Here is a 21,627-nt window from a genome sequence, read left to right on the forward strand (position 1 = left end):
AATGCTAGCTATTTTTGAATGACCAGTTCGAAAAATGACTAGTACGTGCTATTTTTACTTAATTGTGTTTTTCATAAACGTCAGTTGTGCCAGATGTATAGAGTCCGCGAACCCAATCTGCACATATATGATAACCTAAAAAATGCAGGATCACAAAAAAGAAATACTTTTATTTTCCACAGCTATGAATCCTATTTGAGGTACAAAAGTTGTTATGATGAAGCACATTGATTTTTCGTATCTACCAATTCGGTGGTACAATAGTCAATTAAATACAAAAGAACAAAAGGATGATGCAAATAGTAGATAAGTAAAGAAAGAGAAAAGAGTATCTAATAAAAAAGAGGAGACAACCATGCAAGTGTTTCCCCACTCAACAAGGGCAAAACAACACAATTCCGTTCTGAAAGGGCCCTACCACGTTTTTCTTTGCCAAACAGCTAGCAAAGAGGATCTCCCCCTTCATACACTAACACCCTCAATCCAAACCAAGTTAGGATAGGCTATATGAACTCTTACGGCCCATGTCAGTCCATTCAAGCTCATTTCAGTCCAACATAAAACAAAATAAATAAAAAGTATCTGCAGAGGATCTTCCCCTTCACGTCAAACAAATATATGTATAGATGCATTCACACAAATGACCATCCCTTAATACACCTAACTAGGACCCAGAACTGGTAGAGACCTTTTCAGTACATGAAAAACCTTCTGGCCCTGCCAAGTTGACAACTAGGAACAAGCCTCCATTCATATTCTGGTTACCACCAGAGATGAAGGAAAATGATAGTCAAGATCAGGTTCTATTTTCATGTGGATGTTGCAATGGAGGTGTCTGTCATAGGCTGTGTATTGGGGAAACCAAATTCCTTGAACAGACACTGTAATATAGATCACATTAAAGATGGACACGATTAGTGAAGTACTCCTGGAAGTCTAGAATGAATTAGATAGTTTAATGGAGAAGAGATATAAGCATACCATAGCATCGTTGATTGCATATGTAACACAATAGTGCTCCTGCAATTGGGATTTCAGAAGAAAATAGATTAATTTCTGAATGAAGAGGAACATTATACAAGATAAATAAAGTAGTGAAATAAAACAAGCTTTCTCCCCGAGCATGATCTGAAAAGAGATGGACCAGCAAACTGGATCACAGACGTATAACTATGCAATCTTTCATTAACAGACACAGTTGCAAGAAGAAAAATACTGAATAGACTAACATGAACTTCCCCTTCGAGCATAAACTGGCAAAGGATGGACTAGCAATTTGGACCACAAATTAAACTTTGCGTACTTTGTTAATGTGAACTGTATCACACATCAATGCTTGAGAAACGTACCACTTATTGCTATGAGTCAACTTTTCTCTTAGGTTCTGATACCTGATCATCATCTTCATAAAGTTTTCAACCTTCACTATGTAGGGTCTTCTTACATGATAAATATCTTCATCTCATGGATCTTTTTTTTTTTTTTTTTGGGGGGGGGGGGGTGACATAGTCATATCATGGATATATTTGAAGCTTAAGAATATCATCCTGACCGAAATAAAGTTTCACACATTAGTAAATCTAATTTGAATTTCCAGTAGAAGCAATATTTGAAAGATGTGACAAGATTCAAAAGCAAGATTATATTAAATCTACCTCGGCTGTCACTTAAAGAAACTGCAGCCATTTGGTGTAATTATTTCCCCTCTGGTATTTTTTCTTTTTGGGTCTTTCAAATACTTCCTCAAGTCTTACTATCTTTTTCGTCCATTTCAATTTACTTCACCTCTTCTCCTAGATGCTGAAAGTTTGCCAGATCGTAGATTTCAAGTTACCACCATATTACTACTTTATATTGCCTTTAGCTTTGGTACAAGACGTTTTCATCAAACAATCCATTTTCCGAAACTTTAGCAGTTCTGTAAATTAATCCAGTATACTGAAATATTCTATTTCAATTTGTTTTTCTTCTTCATTTTTAAATTCCACTTAGTCTAACAGGGTCTACATGATGAGGGGAGTATCAAATTTTATGTATTCATTCCCAAATTCTGTTGACATTAAGCACTAATAGTTTACAAGATCCCAAGTTACATAATGCAAATGTATTGTTGTAACAGATTAAGAACTTTTAAACAGCCAAAGTCCCCTGATCAAAAGGCATGTGAGCACATGACATAAGAAACAGTACACCTAACTTAGATTTTTTTCTTTTCTACTACATCAATGACTTATTTTGATTGGCAGAGGAAGATTCAGATACTACATCACTAACATCATCATTCAAATAACATCATACAGAAAGGTTGTCTTTCGACTAAAACAGCTGACATGTATAGGTAAAGCATCAATGGACCCTAAAATAAATTCGTATGTAAAAAATAAAAGAAAGAGCAGCATCTTGCTCCTCCAAAACATAAGGTCAAGAAAAGGCAAGTCTGAATACGCCAATTGACCAAAGTAAAGAAGCCTGCATTTTGTAATTTTTAACTTGGATATACTTTCTCATCGTTTCCAACTTCCAAGTTGTATAATGACATCTTACAGGTTAATTATCCAGCAGTTACAGATTGTAGAATAATATGATGCCAGATACAAAATTTACAGGCCAGAAATTCGTTTTGCAAGGTGAAAGATAGCCAACCCATCTACGAATCTGGAACAAAGTGCTCTACTTTCACAGTGGTATGGATAAGGTCACACCATTCCAAGCAAACACACTGAATAATTTTTGCAGTCAAATGCAGAAGGGGTGATAAAAACTTACCTGCATCATATACCACTCTTCAAATTCGTCAAATATTTCCAATCTTTCAATCCTGTCCAGACAATCACATACAAGTATATTTGAGACTGCAAAAGTTGTGAGTTCTCCAAGCGCAACATAAGATAAGTGAAAAGGGGCAAAAGAAAAATAGGGAATCAGCTTTATCCTGGGAAAAAGATATATCAGAACCTAAAAAAGGCACGAATAAATTTCATGAAAACCATAGTAGCTTCGTAGCATAAAAAGTTTCTAAAAAATAAGAGAACTTCAATTTTGTTTCATAGGGAAATAAAGCATTTTGATTGTTACAGATAAAAAGAATAAACACACAATCATATATGAGACCAAAATCTTAGCATCAGATCTCTAGTATTTGATCTTCTCTAGAATGTGTCTCTTATTTTTCTCAAATATTGAATTTTTTTTCTTGCGACAAGGTAATCACTTGTTATCAGTGAAGAATCAAGAACGACAAAGTGGAAATTACAATATATAAGTAGTTGCATCGCTCTACGTACTTCATCTAATCATCTGCTGCATAATTTACAAATTCAAACCTACACCAAAATGCCAGAGACTGAGATACTAAGATTTGAACTTCAAATTTTGAGTAGGACTATGAAGTATGAACTCCTTAAAACATCTCTGATTTCTATCCTCTACAATGTCCCAAAGGATGATGTACTAAATCTACCTTTTTCCTTTCTTTTAGGCCAGATGAGGTGTGTCTACAAGAGAGTAGGTGAATCAAGAAAGTGCTAGAGTTACGACACAAGTTATAAAATGTATTACTATGAAATAGATAAGAACAGGAATGAAAACCGGGATCGTTGTACAACCAGTGCCTAAGGATAAAGTTATAGGAGTAAATAAGAAATAGTGACGGATTGTCTAGTCAGCGGAGAAAGAAAACTTTCAACATCATTAGTGCCAATATTCCGCGGAGAAATATGGATACTTTGGTCCAAGGATCCCAAATGACCAACATATTTTACTGAAGACGATCTGAATAGACATGTTGGTAGACAGAGACAACTTCAACTGCAGGAGATAGGTTTTAGGAGTGAAGACTATTTTAGAGTTTCTTAACTTATGCAGTAGTTTAACTGATACATACTTTAGAAAAAGAGAATCGCACTTGATAACATAAGGTAAGAGATAACCATAGCAAAACAGAGTTCATACTTCTAGAAAGCATCATTACATGTAAAAACTACAAGGTTATACTAGAAGAACTCCTACTGATCTGAAGCAAAAGAGTGGAGCAAGGGAGGAGAAGAGTTGCATTATCAAGAATTTGGTAGTGACACTAAGGACAAACAATTGGAGGGAGCAGGGATGCATATATTCAGTGGAAAAATGACAAGTTGCATAAAAGTGAAGATTTAGGTATGTGTACAAGTCTCAGATCTCAAATAGAAGAATCATATTGTGGAATGAGGAGGTGCAAAGAGTTATTAAAGCAAAAAAAGAGTGGTATAGGAAATTACCAAAAGCAGGAGATAGTGAAACCTTCGAAGAGCATAAGACTCGACTAGAAGCTAAAAAAGGCTATTAAGCTTGAGGTAAAACCCCAGATGACTTCTATCAATAGTTAGGGATGCAGGAGAGGGAAAGAGATGCATGACTAGCAAAAATGAGAGAGAAAGACTGGCACACAATAGACTTAAACCAGGCTAAGCGTCATATAAAAGAAATGTACGAAGGAGCCAACACAAGTGTGAATAATCAGAGGAGATACATAGGAGAGGAGTTTCCCATGACAATAGGTTTAAACTTAGGATTTGCCTTGAAAGATAAGGTTCCATGCCTACTATTTGCAGATGACATTGTGTTAACTGACAAAACTGCACGGGGGTCAACCGCACCCATAAGAAGAATTACGCTGAAGTGAGATAAAATGGCACTATGGTATCTAATTGTGGACAATTGAAGCATCTATATGCAGTTTTTTCTTGAAAAATTATATGAAGACATGATAGACATAGACAAAGAGTTAATAAACAAATTAATATGATATTGAAATGGGGAGCTACAAGAGTACTGTGCGAATAGGAAGAAACCTATACGATTGAAAGATAAACTTCTACAAAAACAACGATGAGACCAAATAACAACCAGACTGTGTATAGATAGATCAAGTGCCCAAACATGTTACCTAGAGCCTTGTGCATGCAACAACAATTAAGCATTTACCCTGACAATATGCATGTGAAGACCCTCCCCCTCCCCCCCCTCCCCCTTTGTGTGGGTGAGAGACAGGAAGGTAAAATAGACTTACAGACCTCTAAGGCTCTGACTAAACCTGGAATATCTTGGGTAGCTTAGTATGGTCATTAAAGCCAGTAATATGCCTCTAGATTGCAGCACCAAATCATCACCTTCAGATGAATCATATCATTTCATATCATTCCCATGTTTATAAATTAATGTACAAGCACAATCAAAACTCATACTAACCTGCGTCTTTCTTGAGCTTCAATAAAATCACTATAAACTCGTAGCATGTCCCAAGCTACTGCTTTCTGCAATCAATAAAAGACAAACCATTGATTATAAATACATGTGTTCTTTGATAGAGTTAATGAATTAGCTAGAGCTAAACCACTGTTAGTATTTAGCAATATGTAACTGTTCAAATTAATCAGTAATTGGAAAAGATTGAGCTTACAACTAATGCAAGTTCGAAGCAACTAATGCATGTGCTTTTATCTAACCTGCTATACCTAAATAGTTAGTGGTTAAGGAGATGATTTATTAGCCTTATTTATCATATTGGATAGTATTCCTGGTTTACAATGAAGCTAATCAATAATTCTCTTCTAGATCATGTTTAAGGTTTAAGACCCTCAATCAGAAAGGCAGTTTCAGCTGAAAATTAAATCTTCTACCATCCTTGATTACAGGAGATGGGATGACAAGGCAAATGGTTGGAAATACTGCAAGTCTGTATAAAAACTAAATAAGCCTCCTACACCTGGAATGGAGGAACAAGTCATAGGCCTAATCCAGGCTATTAACATCTTAGATATATTAAATTTTTGACAGAAAGGTATGGTGATTCTTAATGTCAAAATTAAGAAGCAGATTTGCACTTTGGAAATACCTGCCATCCTTGATCAAGGAAAAGATTTTCTTTCTCTTGTAAAGTTGGTGTAGCATAAATTCCTAGTAGTCCACAGCCTCGGCTCTGGAAAGTGAAAAAGGAATTATAATGTTGTTACACATACATTGAAGAATAAAGTCTATTTCAAGGTCAACATTGGTGTTGAGTTTATAAAAACGAGTTAGGGTGAGGGAGCAGATATGCTCAATCATCAAAAAAGTAATCAGCCAAAAGTACCTCCAAGTTACGAATCATTTGCTGGCCAAAAGCATCGTCTGGGTGGATCTGTAATAAGCCAAATTATATACAAATAAGTCATTATAATACATCAGCAGGACATTCACAGTAGCTTAGGAAAGTAGAGCAGTAGAACTCAAGTTAATAGGACCAAGGGATGGATCAGGCTCAGGAAAGAATCCAAGATTTAACTTAATAGCTTCAACAACCTGTTCATACAAGAAAAATATTGCCGTGGAAAAGGTTCTTGAAGCCCATCCAACAATTGTACGGCTCGAATCAGGATCCAAATATATCAGAACGCATTCTGCGATTATAAATGTTGGCAAACTGATAATAACATCAGAATGTGCAGTTAACAGGTATGATCTTGGACATGTACAATGATAAGTCTTTTCAGAACATGGGAATCAGAAAGGAGACAAGATAGATCTAAATTCTAAAAGTTTCTTTTTAATAAGGACAGTTATAAATTTGAAAAGTGGAGAAATGAAGGAAGAAAATGAGAACCAATACAATGAATAGTAGCGTAGAATCTGTAAACTGCAAAAGAACCTAACAGCCAATTAATCAAGTTAAGCGCAACCAGGAAAAAGTTGTTCTGTATCCAAATATCCTATACCCTATATGCCTTTCAGTTGTCCAACAAATGACTATTAACTACAAGATTCCTGGTGTAGTCCCTAATCTTTAACTATAAGCAACCACAATTAGCAGTAACCCAACTTTTTAGTTTAATAGCTCATCATGGCTTTCAAGTTACAAGTCTTTACATGCTAAGAGACATGATTCTTTGGACACAAGTCACAACACCTCTCTGCCACTAACTAAGCCTATGTGGCAATAGTTACCGGCACCTATGTTAGTGGGAGGTAGCAGGTAGCAGGTACCAGGCAGAATCGTCGAGGCACGTGCAAACTGGCCTGGACACCACCATTATTGGGGAAAAAAAAGAACTATATAACCTTGCTCTTTTTTGTCAGCTCTACTGTTTTTACAGGGTTAAGATCTCATGATGCCCCAAAATCAATACAATGCCTTTGTGCTCTGTACTCGCCTATAACCCAAAAGATGTACCTGATGTAATTGATGCACTTAGGAGGAATTGATGTAATTGAGAGCCATACATTTGGTAAATTGGAGCTCACTTATCACCAGCAAAAGGCAGGGGGGTCTGGGACTCAGGGACCTCAAGGCACACAACCAAAATTTACTTATGAAGTGGGTGTGGAGATACAACTCAGGCACTAATGCTTTGTGGAGAAAGGTTATAAGGGAGAAATGTGGTCAAACTGAGCAGTGGTGCACTAGTCCTGTTAACAGTTCCTATGGGGTAGGTGTTTGGAATCTATCAGACAACTATGGAGCTCTGTGTTGGTTAACACTTGCACAAGGGTGGGTAATGGTAGGAAGACACTATTTTGGAATGATAATTGGCTTGGGCATGGTCCACTTAAAGAGATGTTCCCAGAATTTTACAGTATTGCAAACATGCCTGATATTTTAATGGAAGCAGCTTGGGGTCAGCATGGTTGGAATATCACTTTCAGAAGGGGTCTGAATGATTGGGAAATGGGGAGAATTGCTATTTTTTAAGGTTTTGGAAGGGTTCAAAGGGCTCAATGAAAATGAGGACACCTTATTCTGACACTGTTGCAAAAACAGGGTATACATTGTCAAATCCACCTATTTCATGCTTACAAATGCAGATCAGCATACAGTGGGATGGCCTTGGAAGAACATATGGAAAGCAAAAGCTCCCTTTAAGGTGGTTTGTTTCTCATGGCTGGTAGCAAGAGAAGCTTGTTTAACCCAAGAAAGCCTACAAAGAAAGGGATTTCTGTTATGCTCGAGATGTTTGTTATGTGGCAGAGATCTGGAGATCAACAGTCATCTGTTTCTGCATTGTCCTATCACTAGTAAATTGTGGCAATTGTTCCTTAACATTGTGGGCCTCAGATGGACAATGCCTGCAACTACTCTAGAGCTTCTAAAGTCCTGGAATAACATTGGAGGTGTAGTCAGTCAGAAGACATGGTGGAGACTGATACCTGCTTGTGTATGGGGGACAGTGTGGACAGAGAGGAACTCAAGAGTTTTTGAAGACAGATACAATACTCTTCAGAATGTTAAGATGAATTGTATTCTTTTGTTTTATTTTTGGTGTAAAGAAAGGCATGTAAAGAATACGGAGTCCCTGGTTGTCATGTTAGGTTTTTTGTAAGTCTGGTGGATCAGTTTTCACATCCCCCCCACGTACATATGGCTTTGCACTGCCTTAGTGCCTTCTTTTTTTTAATATATTGTTACCAGTCTCAAAAAAAAAATCTAAAACTGGTCAATTTAGATTACTTGTAGTACTTCCACATCTTTCACATCAAGTAATTTTGTTCCACCAGGATTGTAATATAGTCAAGACATAGATGTAAACAGAGCTTGTCATATTACACTTACCATTATAGTAGCAATAAATTTAGAGGCGGTTAGGCACAACTCACTGAGCTTGACAAAGGAAGACCTAATACATTAAAATCCTTCAACATAACTTGTGCTTCATTCGTGGAGATTAAAGAAAAAAATGTTAAGAAAATATAGCAATGAAGCAACGACAAACCTGGGGTCTAAATTTGCACGGGCTATAACATCATTTAAATTGTCTATGTTGCGCAAATCTACAGGAAGCAATTTGTAATGATCACTATGGACTTCTCCCTTTTCTGCATGAAACAAGGGGATCATTAAACAAGGGGATCATTTGCCTCTATTGTTAACTCTACTTGTGAGGGAGGTACTTAGCAAACTTATTCATAGGGCGGGGGAATGAGGTGTCATCAAGGGTATCGAGGTAGGCGGTGATAGGACAAATAATGTAACCATATCTATCAACTACTCGCAGAAGATACTTTAATTTCTTGTGAACCCCAGATTAGACATATTCGATACTTGTTCAGAAATTTGGTATGGTTTAAAGTTGTGCCAGGATCATGTGTAGATATTTGAAACTCCAGTTGGTACCAGTAGGGGAGGTACAAAACATCATTAGATTACAACAAATCTGTAGACCAAAATTGATTACACTACCTACAAGGTATCTTTAGTTTACCGATCGGAGGAAAAAATTAGATTAAAATCTGTAGCAGCCTGTGGTTGAGAAATTTGAGAAAAGACGGGGGAGAATAATAGGAAAATATCTGTGTAAGGGAGGGAAAATAACATTATGAAAGTCTACCTCGCTAATACACCACTTATTATGTCTATGGTTTGTATGCACGCAAGTGGCGCAAATTGGTCGGAGAAAATGCTGTGAGATTCTCAGTAAGAAGGAATGGATGGGGAGAAAACATTTCATTAAGTGGAATGGAATTATGGATGAAAATATTGGTTTCCATAAGCAAAGGGGATTGGGAATCAGGAGATTGTCCGTATTCAATATAGTACTCTTAGAAAACGGTTGTGGGGATTCACTCAAGAGCAGACCTTTTATGTAGACAGATAATTTCTACTAAGTAGTAAGTATAGATATTAGAACAATGGAGAGACTAGACAAGATCTTATGGAGTAACACTGTAAAAGTGTAGTAAGGAGCAGGAAAATTCACTTTAATGTATTGCTTACTAGGTGAGTGAGGGTTGTAGGGTAAGGTTTTGGAAAGATGCCCGGTGAATATCCTTGGAGAATACATATTAACAGGTATATGGTCTAATAAACGAGAAAGATGCAGAAGTAATTGATTATTTGAGAAAGAATGCTCAAGGCGTTATATGGAATATATGTTTTAAGAAGGTGATCCATGTCTATGAATGTTATAAGTATGACATTAAGGAAATTTCACAAAATATACGATGCCTCTGTAGGAGAAGTGGGGGTGGGGTGAGTGGGGAAATAAGATAGTATGGAGGGAGACCGAGTAAGATATTTTACAACCAAACCTTTTTATGTGGAGTTGTCAGATAGAGGACATGAAGAGTAGGTTCAGAAAAGGATGCTATCCTATAGCGGATAACTTGAGAAAGAGAATGATGATACTTGTGACTTGTGAGCCAACAACAACAACAACAACAAACCCAGTTAATCCCACAAGTGGGGTCTGGGAGGGGAGGGTAGTGTGTACGCAGACCTTATTCCTACCCGGTGAAGGTAGGAGCCAGCATTGCATGTGACCAAAAAAAAACTAAAAACAATGCTAATCATCTTTTGTTGCATTGCATATTGGCTTCACAAATGTGGACCCTTGTATTTCATTGTTCAAATATTATGAGTGATACCAAGAAAAGTAAAGGAAGCAACAACAAGCTGGAGAGTTCAGCGAAAAGAGGGAAACATCACCACTGTCTCTTTTTTTGTGCTTATGGCGAAAAATTAATAGTAGAAAATTGCTTCAAATAAGTGAAATATGATGTAAAAGGCATCATATTTCACTTGGATTTCTGGTGTCGAGAAAATACGGTGTTGTAAAGTCAATAAAGATAACTGGCGTACTTGTTAGATGACCGTGGATGACCACATTCGAGTTAGTTAAAATGATAATTTACTTGTACATTCCTTTGACATCCAACTTGGTGTTTAGTAGAGAAATTTTGACTTATCAAAGAAACATCGTGTAGTCGTGAATAAAAGCTAGATTCCGCTTTGCACAAAAGGAACACCCTTCTGTCACAGAAGATGCTTTAAAAGCTAACGTTTTTCCTTCATACTGATTCAACCTATACTAAGAAGATAAAATTGAACAAATATTGTATTAAAAAATGACATGGTTCAGAAAGTTAGATGACAGAGATTAAATGCTTGATGTATCCACCTCGCGCTCAACAACATGGTATCTTGTCAAGGAAATGAAATCATATATTTGCCCAAGATAAATGAAAGGCAGGGATCACCAAGTTGGCAGTTCACAAGAGAAGAGTATTTGCATATTTGCAAGCGGTGAACATGCTCATTACCTGATGAGATTGATGCTATTTCACCAACTTTATCCCTTAACTGACTATAGGTTTCAATAAGAGCTGCCTTCTTGCTTGTCACCTGTGAGACAAACATCTAGAGCTGAGCTCTTTGAGCCAAGAAAGTAAAATGGATTTGCCAAAATGCAAAAAATATTGCCTCGTTTATGCTATGACATAATTCGGGGACTTAGCATTTGAAAATCCCACCTCAATGAAATCCAGTTCCACGTAAAGATGAGGTGCTTTTCCTTCATCCTGCCAAAGACAAATATAGCTATTAATCTTCTTTCTGAAGGATGGAAATTACAGTAAACGTGCAAGCGTGTATCTATTGTATTGGAAAACTACATGAAGCAGCATCAAGCAATATAAGAAAAATCTTAACATAAAGCAAAATTCTACTATCACAAACTGTCAGCCTAGTTCAACAAAAATTGCAGGTAGCCTGAACCAGATGCTCAAATTTCCACGTACAGTAACCCATTTGAGGGATCGTTTTGCTCTTAACCTCCATTTTCTCTTGACAACTTCATTTAAGGGTCGCCAAGATCAAGATGGAGGAAAATTGATACATGAATAGACACTGTAAACAAGACCATACTAAAGCTCCAGAACTGCAATAGCATACTGTCAGCTTTGCCTTAGTTCCAACTCCCAAACTAGTTGGAATCAGGGCATTGGATTGGCTACAAAAAGAAAATCCTTTTTTTGTGAAAAAAGTACAAAATGTGCCTTGGGATCCTTTATGTGAAATTTTCAATCATCATGGAAGATATTAAAACAACCCATAGAAACTGAAGCACCTGCAGCTGAAAAAACATTGTGTCGAAGCCAGCTCCAAGCGACAATATCTGCTTCTTAATATTGCCACTTCCATCAGCATTTGGGTTGCAATCAAGAAATTGATAGAGCATCTTCCGAAGAGCAGCCCAGCGAGCAAAATAACCTTATAATTAAGTTACACATCTATTAAACAACCCCAAAAAATAAACACTAAGCACATCACCACCATGGATTAAGAAGCAAAAAAAGAGATATCATACCACGATTAATAATGGGAGATCGCCTCAGGGGTTTTTTAACAAACAGATTGACATAATCATCTTTCATGTATCCCTTTTTCACGCATGACCTTCACATCACACAAAATATAAAAAACAGTAATCATATAAGACGGAATTTGAGGATAATTAGGTTTAAATTTCAGCTCAATTTCCAATAATTTGCAGTGAAAATGATATATTCATAGATGGTCTCTGAAGCATTCTATTATACAACTGTATATCTCTAAATTACATCTAGGAAATTAACTGAAGAAAATTGAAGAGTTACTGTACAGTTGAATAAAAAGGCGTACGTACAGTTTGCTGGCGGAAGCGTCGTCGTTGGTGGCCTGAACGGCGGCTCTGTTGCTGCGCGAATCGGCAAGTGGTTTCACCATCCTTTCGCCAAAGTTTTGAGAGTTGCAGCGGCTTTGAAAACGGGATAGAATTTGCGAATTTGGGCCTCCGCTCTTAGAGTTACTCGTTATTACTTTCCCATTCACAATAGATTGTGTTATGACGTTGTGATCCCACCTTTTTTCTAATACTAGTATGCGTTGCACATGTATTTCTACGGTGATTCTTTGAGTTATTTAATGTATAAATGAAAGAAATAATTAAAAAAATAAATGTTATATTTGTGCGTGTACATTATCTTAATAAGTTAAAATTTTAAAATATCACATAAATGTTATATTTAAAATTTGTGTCTGAGATATGTATAAGGTAGAAGTTAACGAAAAAATTTAAATTTTTAAAAATGATGATTGTTGATCATATTTAGGTAACTCAATAATGTAAGAAATTTATCCCTGCATAAGTCGATCAATTGTATTAATCAATATATTTAACTTAAAATTTATTTTAGTTTTATAATTTTATTACTTAATTTCTAAGGTTATCATGCTCCTTTTTATTATTAGTACACATATCCTTGAAGATTAAGATTTTTTTTTGAAAAACTATATATTCATATGTTAATTATAGAAGATATAAAATAGGATCAACTAACTGACAAATCTTTCTTATTTTTTTACCGAACGCCCAAAATTAAGATACTGACAAATTTTTTTACCTGTTAAAAATATATTTTATACTGGACAAAATTATCATTTAACTATTTTTTTAGTATTTAAATTTTTATGTCAACTATAATCTTTTTATTAGATCTTTCCTTATTTTAACTATACATAAAATCCTAATATGCAAGACTTTAAAATTAACTAAGATTAGCTTTTATAAAATTGTTCTAATATGTAGACTTTAACTTTAGTTATAACGAACCAAGTATGTTTTAGCTCAACAAAAAGCTAAATATGTTCGTATGATTACGGTAAGACCGTAAGGCTTACCATAATCAAGTAGACTTTATATTGAATTCAAATATTATCATTAGATAATATTAACAAAATAAATCGATGTTACAATTATGAAACTTATATAACGAAATAAATTCACACCACATACATTCTAAGACCATTTATTTGAGAAAAATAATTTAATTAAGTATGTGATCAATTACCGTTGAAAATAGAACATGGTGTGAAACATCAATGTAATACCGACCTAGCACTTCAACTCAAATTGCTTGTGAACAACACATGACCAATAGATTAATTTAGTTTACTGGTTCCTTTCCTTTCTATTGTTTACGTATTTTATCATAACAACAACATTTACATTATTTTATCATGACAACAACATTTACATTATTTTATCATGGCCACATTTTTAATATACCTTAAAAAATTTTGCGTTTTATCAAAAAGAGTTGCCAAAAAATTATCAATTAGCTCGAATAATAAACATGAGGATAAGCGAATAAACACATCAATATGAAATTTGAGAGATTATTAATCTTTCACGTATAAAATATACTTCTAGCAGCATTAGCCTGATTTAATGCTAGTAGTTATTAGACGAACAATGAATGAGATCTTAAAAGCTATTTCGCACATTAGGAATGGCTCTTATTTATTTCATCTCTGTTATATATTTTCTCTAACAAACAATGTAAGAAAGCATCAAATAGATAATATTCAACTAATAAAGTTGATCAGAAGCATGTCGGAAAGGAATCACAAATTTCTAAAAAAAAAAACAGCAATAACATAGAACTAAATTGGAGATAAAAGAATTTTAGTTGAACACGAGTATAACTTGAATATACCAATAGTTTAGAAAATATATTTATACTATTAGGTCATCCAACAAAAATCTACAAATAATCATTCATAAAAAAAGTAAGATCTATAATTTGCTATAAAACTTAAAGATGAATATTACACTTACAATATAAGTTAAAACTCTTGCAGTAATATTTTTGGGATTGCGTCTTGCATAATGATTATCAATATGAGTTCTTCTTAATTTTTAAATCTTTGTACTTAGAGATCTAGGATAACTTTTTCTATGTGAGTAGAATTAAGGTTGAATGATTTTCAGTTTCGTTTCTTTTCCTTAGTACAAATTAACACTCACTTAATGCATATATTGGAATTATGATTCTACATGAAGTGTCGTTAGAGTGACATGACTGAATGTACTAACATACAATCTATGGATATAAAAATTATCAAAAACTAAGAGTGGTGCATAACTACATATCCCTAGCATTAAAGTAGTACCAACTACCAACTAAAGTTGTACGCAAGTAAGAAACATACTAATGCATTTTTCTTTCAAAGCAATGACACACAAAGCGCCATTGAGCTCTCAAGAATATAGAAACATAAGAAAATTATAGAAACATAGATCCACTAAAACCATGAGGTATACCAATAGGTAACATAAATCCTTGAAACCCCACATGAATCGCAACAAACAATGCATAATCAAATTTATAAACTAAAACGTTAAATATCCCAAGTTAGTTTGATATTAAGCGGAGAATCAGACCCGGTTAAAGTCGGTAAAGCAACATAATTGAGAGTCTAATCTGATAAGCAATAGATTTGTGAGTTGTGGCAGAACTCAACTTTTCGTTCATTCTTAGGATTCTTTTATTGATGGTTTTCTAACCTAAAGTAGGATTTTATTAAGATTCAATAATAAATCAAGCAAAGAAAACGTATTAGGTTAGAGTTATGTTAAGTAAGGAAACTTTATATAGTATAAAATCTTAATTGTTTTTAAGTCCAAAAATTTAGGAAAAATTTGATTTGATTTTAAAGTCATAAATATCATTAAAATACTCAAATGACTATCTTGTCCAGTATGAACTCTATTTTTAAAGGGTAAAAAAGGCAAACGATATTTTGTTAAGGGCCTTCGTGCTTTTAATATAATATAGATATAATGATATACATAATATATTATATTAAAAATATTAGTAATGAATTTCAGGGACTTAGCATTTGAAAATCTCACCTCACATATCGAATAACTAAATAAATAAAGAAGTATTATGCAAGGTTTCAATATCACTTGTTAATACCCCTAAAGACTAAAGTTACAGCCACATTAGGATTTTGTTCAATGTATATTAAAAAAAGTATAATATTGTTGATTACTCTTTTGTTTTTAATTAAATAATCAATTTAAACAATGCGATGTTTCAGTATTCTTTTAACAGCTTGTTTGGATGGTTGTTACATATCGTTTCATAATGTATCGTATCGTATTGTATTGTATGGATTGGATTGTGTGATTTTGCCGTCATTTCATGGTATCACGCACCAGTAATATGATGAATAAACTTGCAATATTATAAAGAAAAATTATGATACAGTATATAAAAAGGTAGGATAAATGATAAAATAAAATTATTTAATAATAATAAAGGGTGAGATTGAGAGAAAAACACAAGGAAACGACGCGATCACACCAAATCGGTCATTACATAAAGTGGCACATTTCATCGTTACGTAAAGGCGGATTTAACGATACGATACGATGCGATACAATAAAATTTAAGTAACAATCAAAACAAACATTGTATTTAAAGTAACAATACGATACGATACAATAGCTAACAACCATCCAAACAAGCTTGTAACTCAATCGATCACATATCCTTGACCATCCCTTGCAAATATTAAGATGCAACATCACTTCTTTAGATAATTTCTCCATCTAATTAATAAAATAGTACGAACCCGTGCATCAACAATTTTTTTCAATACTTTAAATTAACTTGTTTTTTTTTTTTGCTTATATTAAAAAATATTTTTCATCTTTTCGCTCTCCTTGTACTTGTTAGCACATGCGCAGCGAAAGCAAGCATATAATTCAGGTATCACAAACATGTAAACTAGACAATGATATAATTACAGAGATTAGAAACACTAACCTCTCAAAAACGTTGCACAAGTCCTCCACAAAGCAAGAATCCAGGAATGCAGTCTTCTGCTATGCTCCTTGTAAGACCTCAGACGAAATTATTTGTGTGGGCAAATAATACAACTCCGAAGAGTGAGTTATTGGGTGAAACTGGTCTTCCTTTCGTAGACCCGAAATTAAGCCCAAAAAAGGCTCAAAAACATGTAGGATTCTACTAGTGCAAGTAAAATCCTACTCTAACTCCAAAAGGATAACTTTTCTCCCAAGTCACATTTTATCCAAGTGTGTTAAGGTTTTTACTAGGTATAGCAGGGACTACAAAAATAATAAGAGGCTACCAAATATAGTATTAATTCGAAATTCGGAAGAATTAAATCTTACTATAATTAATCGCATTTTGTGCTACTAAAAACTGCAATTGAACTCCTCAATATGAATTTCGAAAATCATTAACACTTATTTTAACTCCCTATGTTAAGATTACAAATACTAGTTAATTAAATTAAATCACTGATAATTTAATTTAATCTACTAACTAAATCCTTTACAATCCCACTTAAACTATTTCATGTGACGGATATAAAATTCACCGGTCAGGTTCACATGAAAATTTATAAGTTTACATAAAGGGGTGTCATCAAACTCAAAACTGAATCACGGATTTGTAAGCACATGATTTTTGCCCTATGAAAGAATTACTCCCAAAAAATTCAAAATAAAACGATTTTCCTTTGTGTGCAATTTTGAGAATTTTCGCGGCATTTTAGGGTAATTATTTGTATTTTGTCCATGCATGTTTATTTGTTAAAATTAATAAAAATACAAAAATATGTCGCATTTGCATTTAGGATTTAATTCTACAATTAGGAGTAATTAAGTTTGTTTTACAAGAATGAAAATTACAAAAATATGCGTCGTTTGCATTTTTAGCATTCAATGTCAAATTGTGCAATTTTGTTTTAATGAGTGTTTAATTATGTGTGATAAATGTTGCTAGAAATTAGTTAGTATTTTTGATAAGTTAATTTAGTTTATAACTTAATTTAGAATTTTAGTTTTATTAATTAGAAGTAAAAGAAAAGAGAGCAAAAAATAAAGAAAAATCGGAATTGGGTCTCTTCCTCAATTTTGAACCTAGGCCCAAAACACCTCTACCCAAACTAAATAACCCCTTATCCAACCCAAAGACCCACCGAATCGACCCGACCAGGTCCGCCCCATAACCCCAAATGACCCAACCTCCTATCTTCACTTCATTTTCATTTTTTTTTACAAAAAAAACCCTAAACCTAAACCCATCTGCCCCCTCCCTTTCTCTCCATCTTCTCCAAGCTTTCTCACGCCCCCATCCATGGCTGCCCTTGCATCGTCTTCTTCGACACAAGCACACACACACACAACTCCAAACCAAAAGCCAAGCAGGCTACTTTCTTCTTCGTCGTCGAGCTCGAGCTCGAGCTCCCATGGCTGCCTCCCTCGACGAACAGCACCCTAGCACCTCGCCTTCTGCTTCATCTTCTTCGTCGACCACCATGAACGACCCCTCTGCTTCATTTTCTTCATCATCCTCACGACCTCCAGCTCGAACACACAAACCACCATCGTCTATCTCCTAAGCCAAACAGCCTCTGCTGCTCTTTCATCTCAACCTAAAAGAACACCCCTAAACTTTCGCGACATTAACCAGTTGACCCACCAGCTCCTCATCTTCTTCACAAAACAAACCTAGACAACTTAAAACCAAAACCTAGCAGCCTCAGAACAAAAGCATGAGGAAGCTATTTGTCACCTTCACCGTCTCTCACCCTTGTACCATGTAGCACCACCCAACCCTGCTGCCACTGCTCCATCGCCACTGCTGCTCCTGCTACATCCAGCCGTCGACGACGAACAGCTCGTCGACCTCCAGCAGACCCAAACGTCTCACCTCCCACGACTGCCTCGTCTGCTTCAAAACCAAGTTGCACCTGATGTGTTGCTGCTGCCTTAGCTCCGTCCAGCATCTGCTTCTGCTGCGTTGCTGCTGCCTCATCGAGCATCTGATTCAAAACCAATTCCCATCGCTACTGCTTCACCTTTTTTCATCGCCTTCAGTCCAAAACGAGACCCCACCATCTCGTTTGTTCGAGCTTTGGTCGGGGTCGTCGAAACAGTTCATACGCAGTCGAGGTCCGGATTGTTAAAGGTTTTTAAGGTCCGTCTCATCTCCCTTTCTCATTTTATGATCTATATGTGAGTAAGATAAGAGCCGCTAAAATCTGTTTAAATATTATGGTTTAAGGAGTTTGAATCGTTCTTAGTTGAATCTTGGTTGTAAAAAATTTCTTTGAATTCTGTTTAGTCGAATTTGAGTTCGATTGGTTTGTCATTCGTGATTATTAGTTGTAGAATGTATAGTATCTTTGTTAATATTGAGTTGGTTCGGATAATTTTGTTTTGTGTATTGTTTGGTTTCCTGCTCTTTGTTATTCATCATATGATTTCAGTTTGCATTTCGATTCAGTTAATTGTGATTCATGTTGTTTCAGTTTACTTTTGTTGCTAATATTGTTGTCTCATTGATCATTCATTTTTTGTCTAAGTTAACCAGGATTGGTTCCCAATATGGTTAACTTATTCCCATTAATCTGATGTTGTATGATTCAATCTGTGTTCATGGGATTTGTTGATTGAATTTGTTTAGGAATTGGTTATATTTGTTGTATTTTGGTTGGAATTGATTAGGTGAATTGGTTATAACTGATGGGGGTAGATTGGTAAATTGTAGTACTTTCAGGGGTAAAATGGTAATTTCAGTAAGGTTGGAGGGGTATTTTGGAATTGTAAATTTGAACAATTATTTAATCTGAGTGCTCTGTCCACTAGGCATTAACAAAATTAAAATAGTACCTGGTGGGGGACAAGACATGAGGTAGTGGTGGGTTGATATAATTAAAATATTATAGTGGGGGACAAGACAATGATGTAAAGTAAAAAGAAAAGGGGATAATGATGAGGTCTTCTTTGACCATTCAAAAAGAGGGGAACCGTGGGGTCCGTGTTGACTACTTTTACTTAAGTTAAAAATCAGAAATAGTATAGGTAATAATAAAAAGTTAAAAGTTATACATAGTAGAAGAATATTGGGGAAAAAGAAAAGAGGTAAAAAAGAAAAGGTAGTCTTGCTTTGGGTATAAAAGGACTCATTTGACACTTGAAGAAAAAGGAAGAAGAACAAAGGGGGGAGAGAACAAAACTGAAAAAAAATCTTCTACTTTCCTTCATTGTTTGAAATCAGCATTAATTGCTATTGTTTCATTGAAGCTTGAAGCTTCTTTCTTGGGTTACTACTCCACCGGTTTGCAAACTCTGTTACTGGTCTATTCCTGTGTTGCTGGACTGTTGTTGCTGTGTTGTATTGTTAATACTGCTGCCGATTCTCATCTTCCTCTTCTCTTGTATTCAATACCAGGTACATGGCTGTAACCTTGTCGATATTGTAAGCGGAAAATGTGAAAGCATGAATACATATGAAGAATGGAACTTTGAAATTTTAATTTCGCTTTTTCTTCGTTTCTTTTACTGATTGTATTTAGGCTATTTCATGTATTACTGTTTAATAATTGGAATAAGAGGAAAATGACATAAATTGGTCTTTAGTGAATCAGCTTGGCAAAACGGGTTAATTCATTAGCTATGAAGGTTTTAATATGGTCAACAGTAGGTTAATCATGAATGGGTAGCTAAATTTAGTTAAGGCCAAACAAGACTAGATAATGTTTAAGTTTAATAAACTTTCTAATAAGCTTTAGTAATTATGGTTAAATCTAGTTTCAAATGGTTGTGAATAATTAATTCCAATAGTTTTTTTTATATAACAATGCGAGCTTCAATCTAGCTATATTTGATTTCTTTTGAATATTAGTTGTCGAATTTCTTATTTTATTTATGATTTCGAATTCGCTTTTTTTCTTTATTTTTAGTAAAGTTCCTTTCCATTAATATTTGTCTTAATCTAGCAATTAGTATGTTACGTTTTCTTAATTTTTTTGAAAGCTCCTAATTAATTAGGATTTTCTTTCTTTATTTTAGAAACTAATTTTAATAGAAAAATGTAGTCATTTTAGGATTGTCTATAAAAAAAAATGAGATGAGCCTCGCCTAGTAAAACATATAGATTGCGGGGCCCTCACAAATGTATGTATTAATTACTTAGAACTCGGGATCGGCCGCTTAGCGAACTCCACGGCCTTACCCAAAATAATAATACGCTAATCGCTTTAGGCGCGCATTTTAATAATCTTACCTTCTTAAACTCGGGTGTGCATTTCATGCGACCCAAATCCAAATCCCAAAACACTGAATAAAAATGTGTTCCGAATTGCGGGTGCATTTCATGTGACACAATCCAAAGACATATTTTTTAAACGATGTTCACATTCTTTTTTAAAATATAATAATAAAAACGGTAAAGAGTTAAAACTTGCACATGAGCTCATAATTGTATAAAATCAGATAAACAAGCCGAATATGACAGTTGAGCGACCGTGCTAGAACCACGGAACTCGGGAATGCCTAACACCTTCTCCCGGGTTAACAGAATTCCTTATCCGGATTTCTTGTTCGCGGACTGTATTACAGAGTCATTCTTTTCCTCGATTTGAGATTAAATTGGTGACTTGGGACATCCTAAATCTCCCAAGTGGCGACTCTGAAATAAATAAACAAATCCCGTTTTGATTATCCTTTAATTGAAAAAACTCCCTCTACGCCCTTGCGGCGCGGGTAAAAAGGAGGTGTGACAGCTCTGGCGACTCTGCTGGGGATATGAACCCAGAACCACTGGTTCAGGGTAGAAATCAAGCTTAGAATAAATTGTTGTGTTTAGCTTTATTTGATTTTGTTACATGATCTGTGCTTAATGTGCTAACTAACTGCTTTTACCGCTTTGATATTTTGTGAACTGTATATAAACTGTGCCAAAACCCATATCCTCTCTGAGTCTTCTAAATCATGAAGAAGGGTGCACTTCGTGTGACTTCTTTTCTGTTTAGAGTCAATCCCATTTTTAGAACGAGGTTCGGATAAGTTGCAAAGCCGGGTTGAGCTTCTGTATTCCCGGTACGCTGCCCCCTAGGCTCGAGCTGTCCGCTCGGGTAAGCCACGTCTAAAACAAACACCCAGGTTCTGAACCTAGAATAACTCATCTTCATACCGGATCCCTAGTAGGAACGCTTATCTGCATCATGTGCATTTTTGACTTGGGGGACTC

At 35.1% G+C, this 21,627-nt stretch overlaps 1 protein-coding gene across 3 annotated transcripts; it reads right to left on the bottom strand.

Moving 5' to 3' along the window:
* Positions 1-214: 214 nt before the first annotated feature.
* Positions 215-12,621, bottom strand: LOC107827637 (leucine carboxyl methyltransferase 1 homolog). 3 transcript variants are annotated; one of them, XM_016654812.2, is made up of 13 exons: positions 12,414-12,621; positions 12,096-12,184; positions 11,856-11,998; positions 11,260-11,307; positions 11,050-11,131; positions 8,724-8,826; positions 8,564-8,627; positions 6,110-6,157; positions 5,873-5,956; positions 5,227-5,291; positions 2,767-2,818; positions 982-1,020; positions 215-881 (listed from the first exon to the last, which is right to left on the bottom strand). In XM_016654812.2, the coding sequence occupies exons 1-13, from the start codon at positions 12,491-12,493 to the stop codon at positions 810-812; spliced, it is 969 nt and encodes a 322-aa protein (XP_016510298.1). In that variant the 5' UTR covers positions 12,494-12,621; the 3' UTR covers positions 215-809. The 3 variants fall into 3 exon arrangements, with proteins under 3 accessions (XP_016510298.1, XP_016510297.1, XP_016510299.1); XM_016654811.2 differs by lacking the exon at positions 8,564-8,627 and adding an exon at positions 6,319-6,439 and having other exon boundaries at positions 12,414-12,620; XM_016654813.2 differs by lacking the exons at positions 215-881; positions 982-1,020; positions 2,767-2,818; positions 8,564-8,627 and adding exons at positions 5,038-5,147; positions 6,319-6,439.
* Positions 12,622-21,627: the final 9,006 nt, after the last annotated feature.

Source organism: Nicotiana tabacum, chromosome 7, assembly GCF_000715075.1.
Source record: "Nicotiana tabacum cultivar K326 chromosome 7, ASM71507v2, whole genome shotgun sequence".
NCBI lineage: Eukaryota > Viridiplantae > Streptophyta > Magnoliopsida > Solanales > Solanaceae > Nicotiana > Nicotiana tabacum.

What these genes read in the sequence shown, in the direction of transcription:
- LOC107827637 (XM_016654811.2), bottom strand. Translation starts at nt 12,493, where the DNA reads ATGGTGAAACCACTTGCCGATTCGCGCAGCAACAGAGCCGCCGTTCAG. An exon ending in GACGCTTCCGCCAGCAAACT is followed by an intron (nt 12,185 to 12,413) that starts GTACGTACGCCT and finishes TGTGATGTGAAG; the next exon opens with GTCATGCGTGAAAAAGGGAT. An exon ending in GAAGCTCAAGAAAGACGCAG is followed by an intron (nt 2,819 to 5,226) that starts GTTAGTATGAGT and finishes TTGTCTGGACAG; the next exon opens with GATTGAAAGATTGGAAATAT.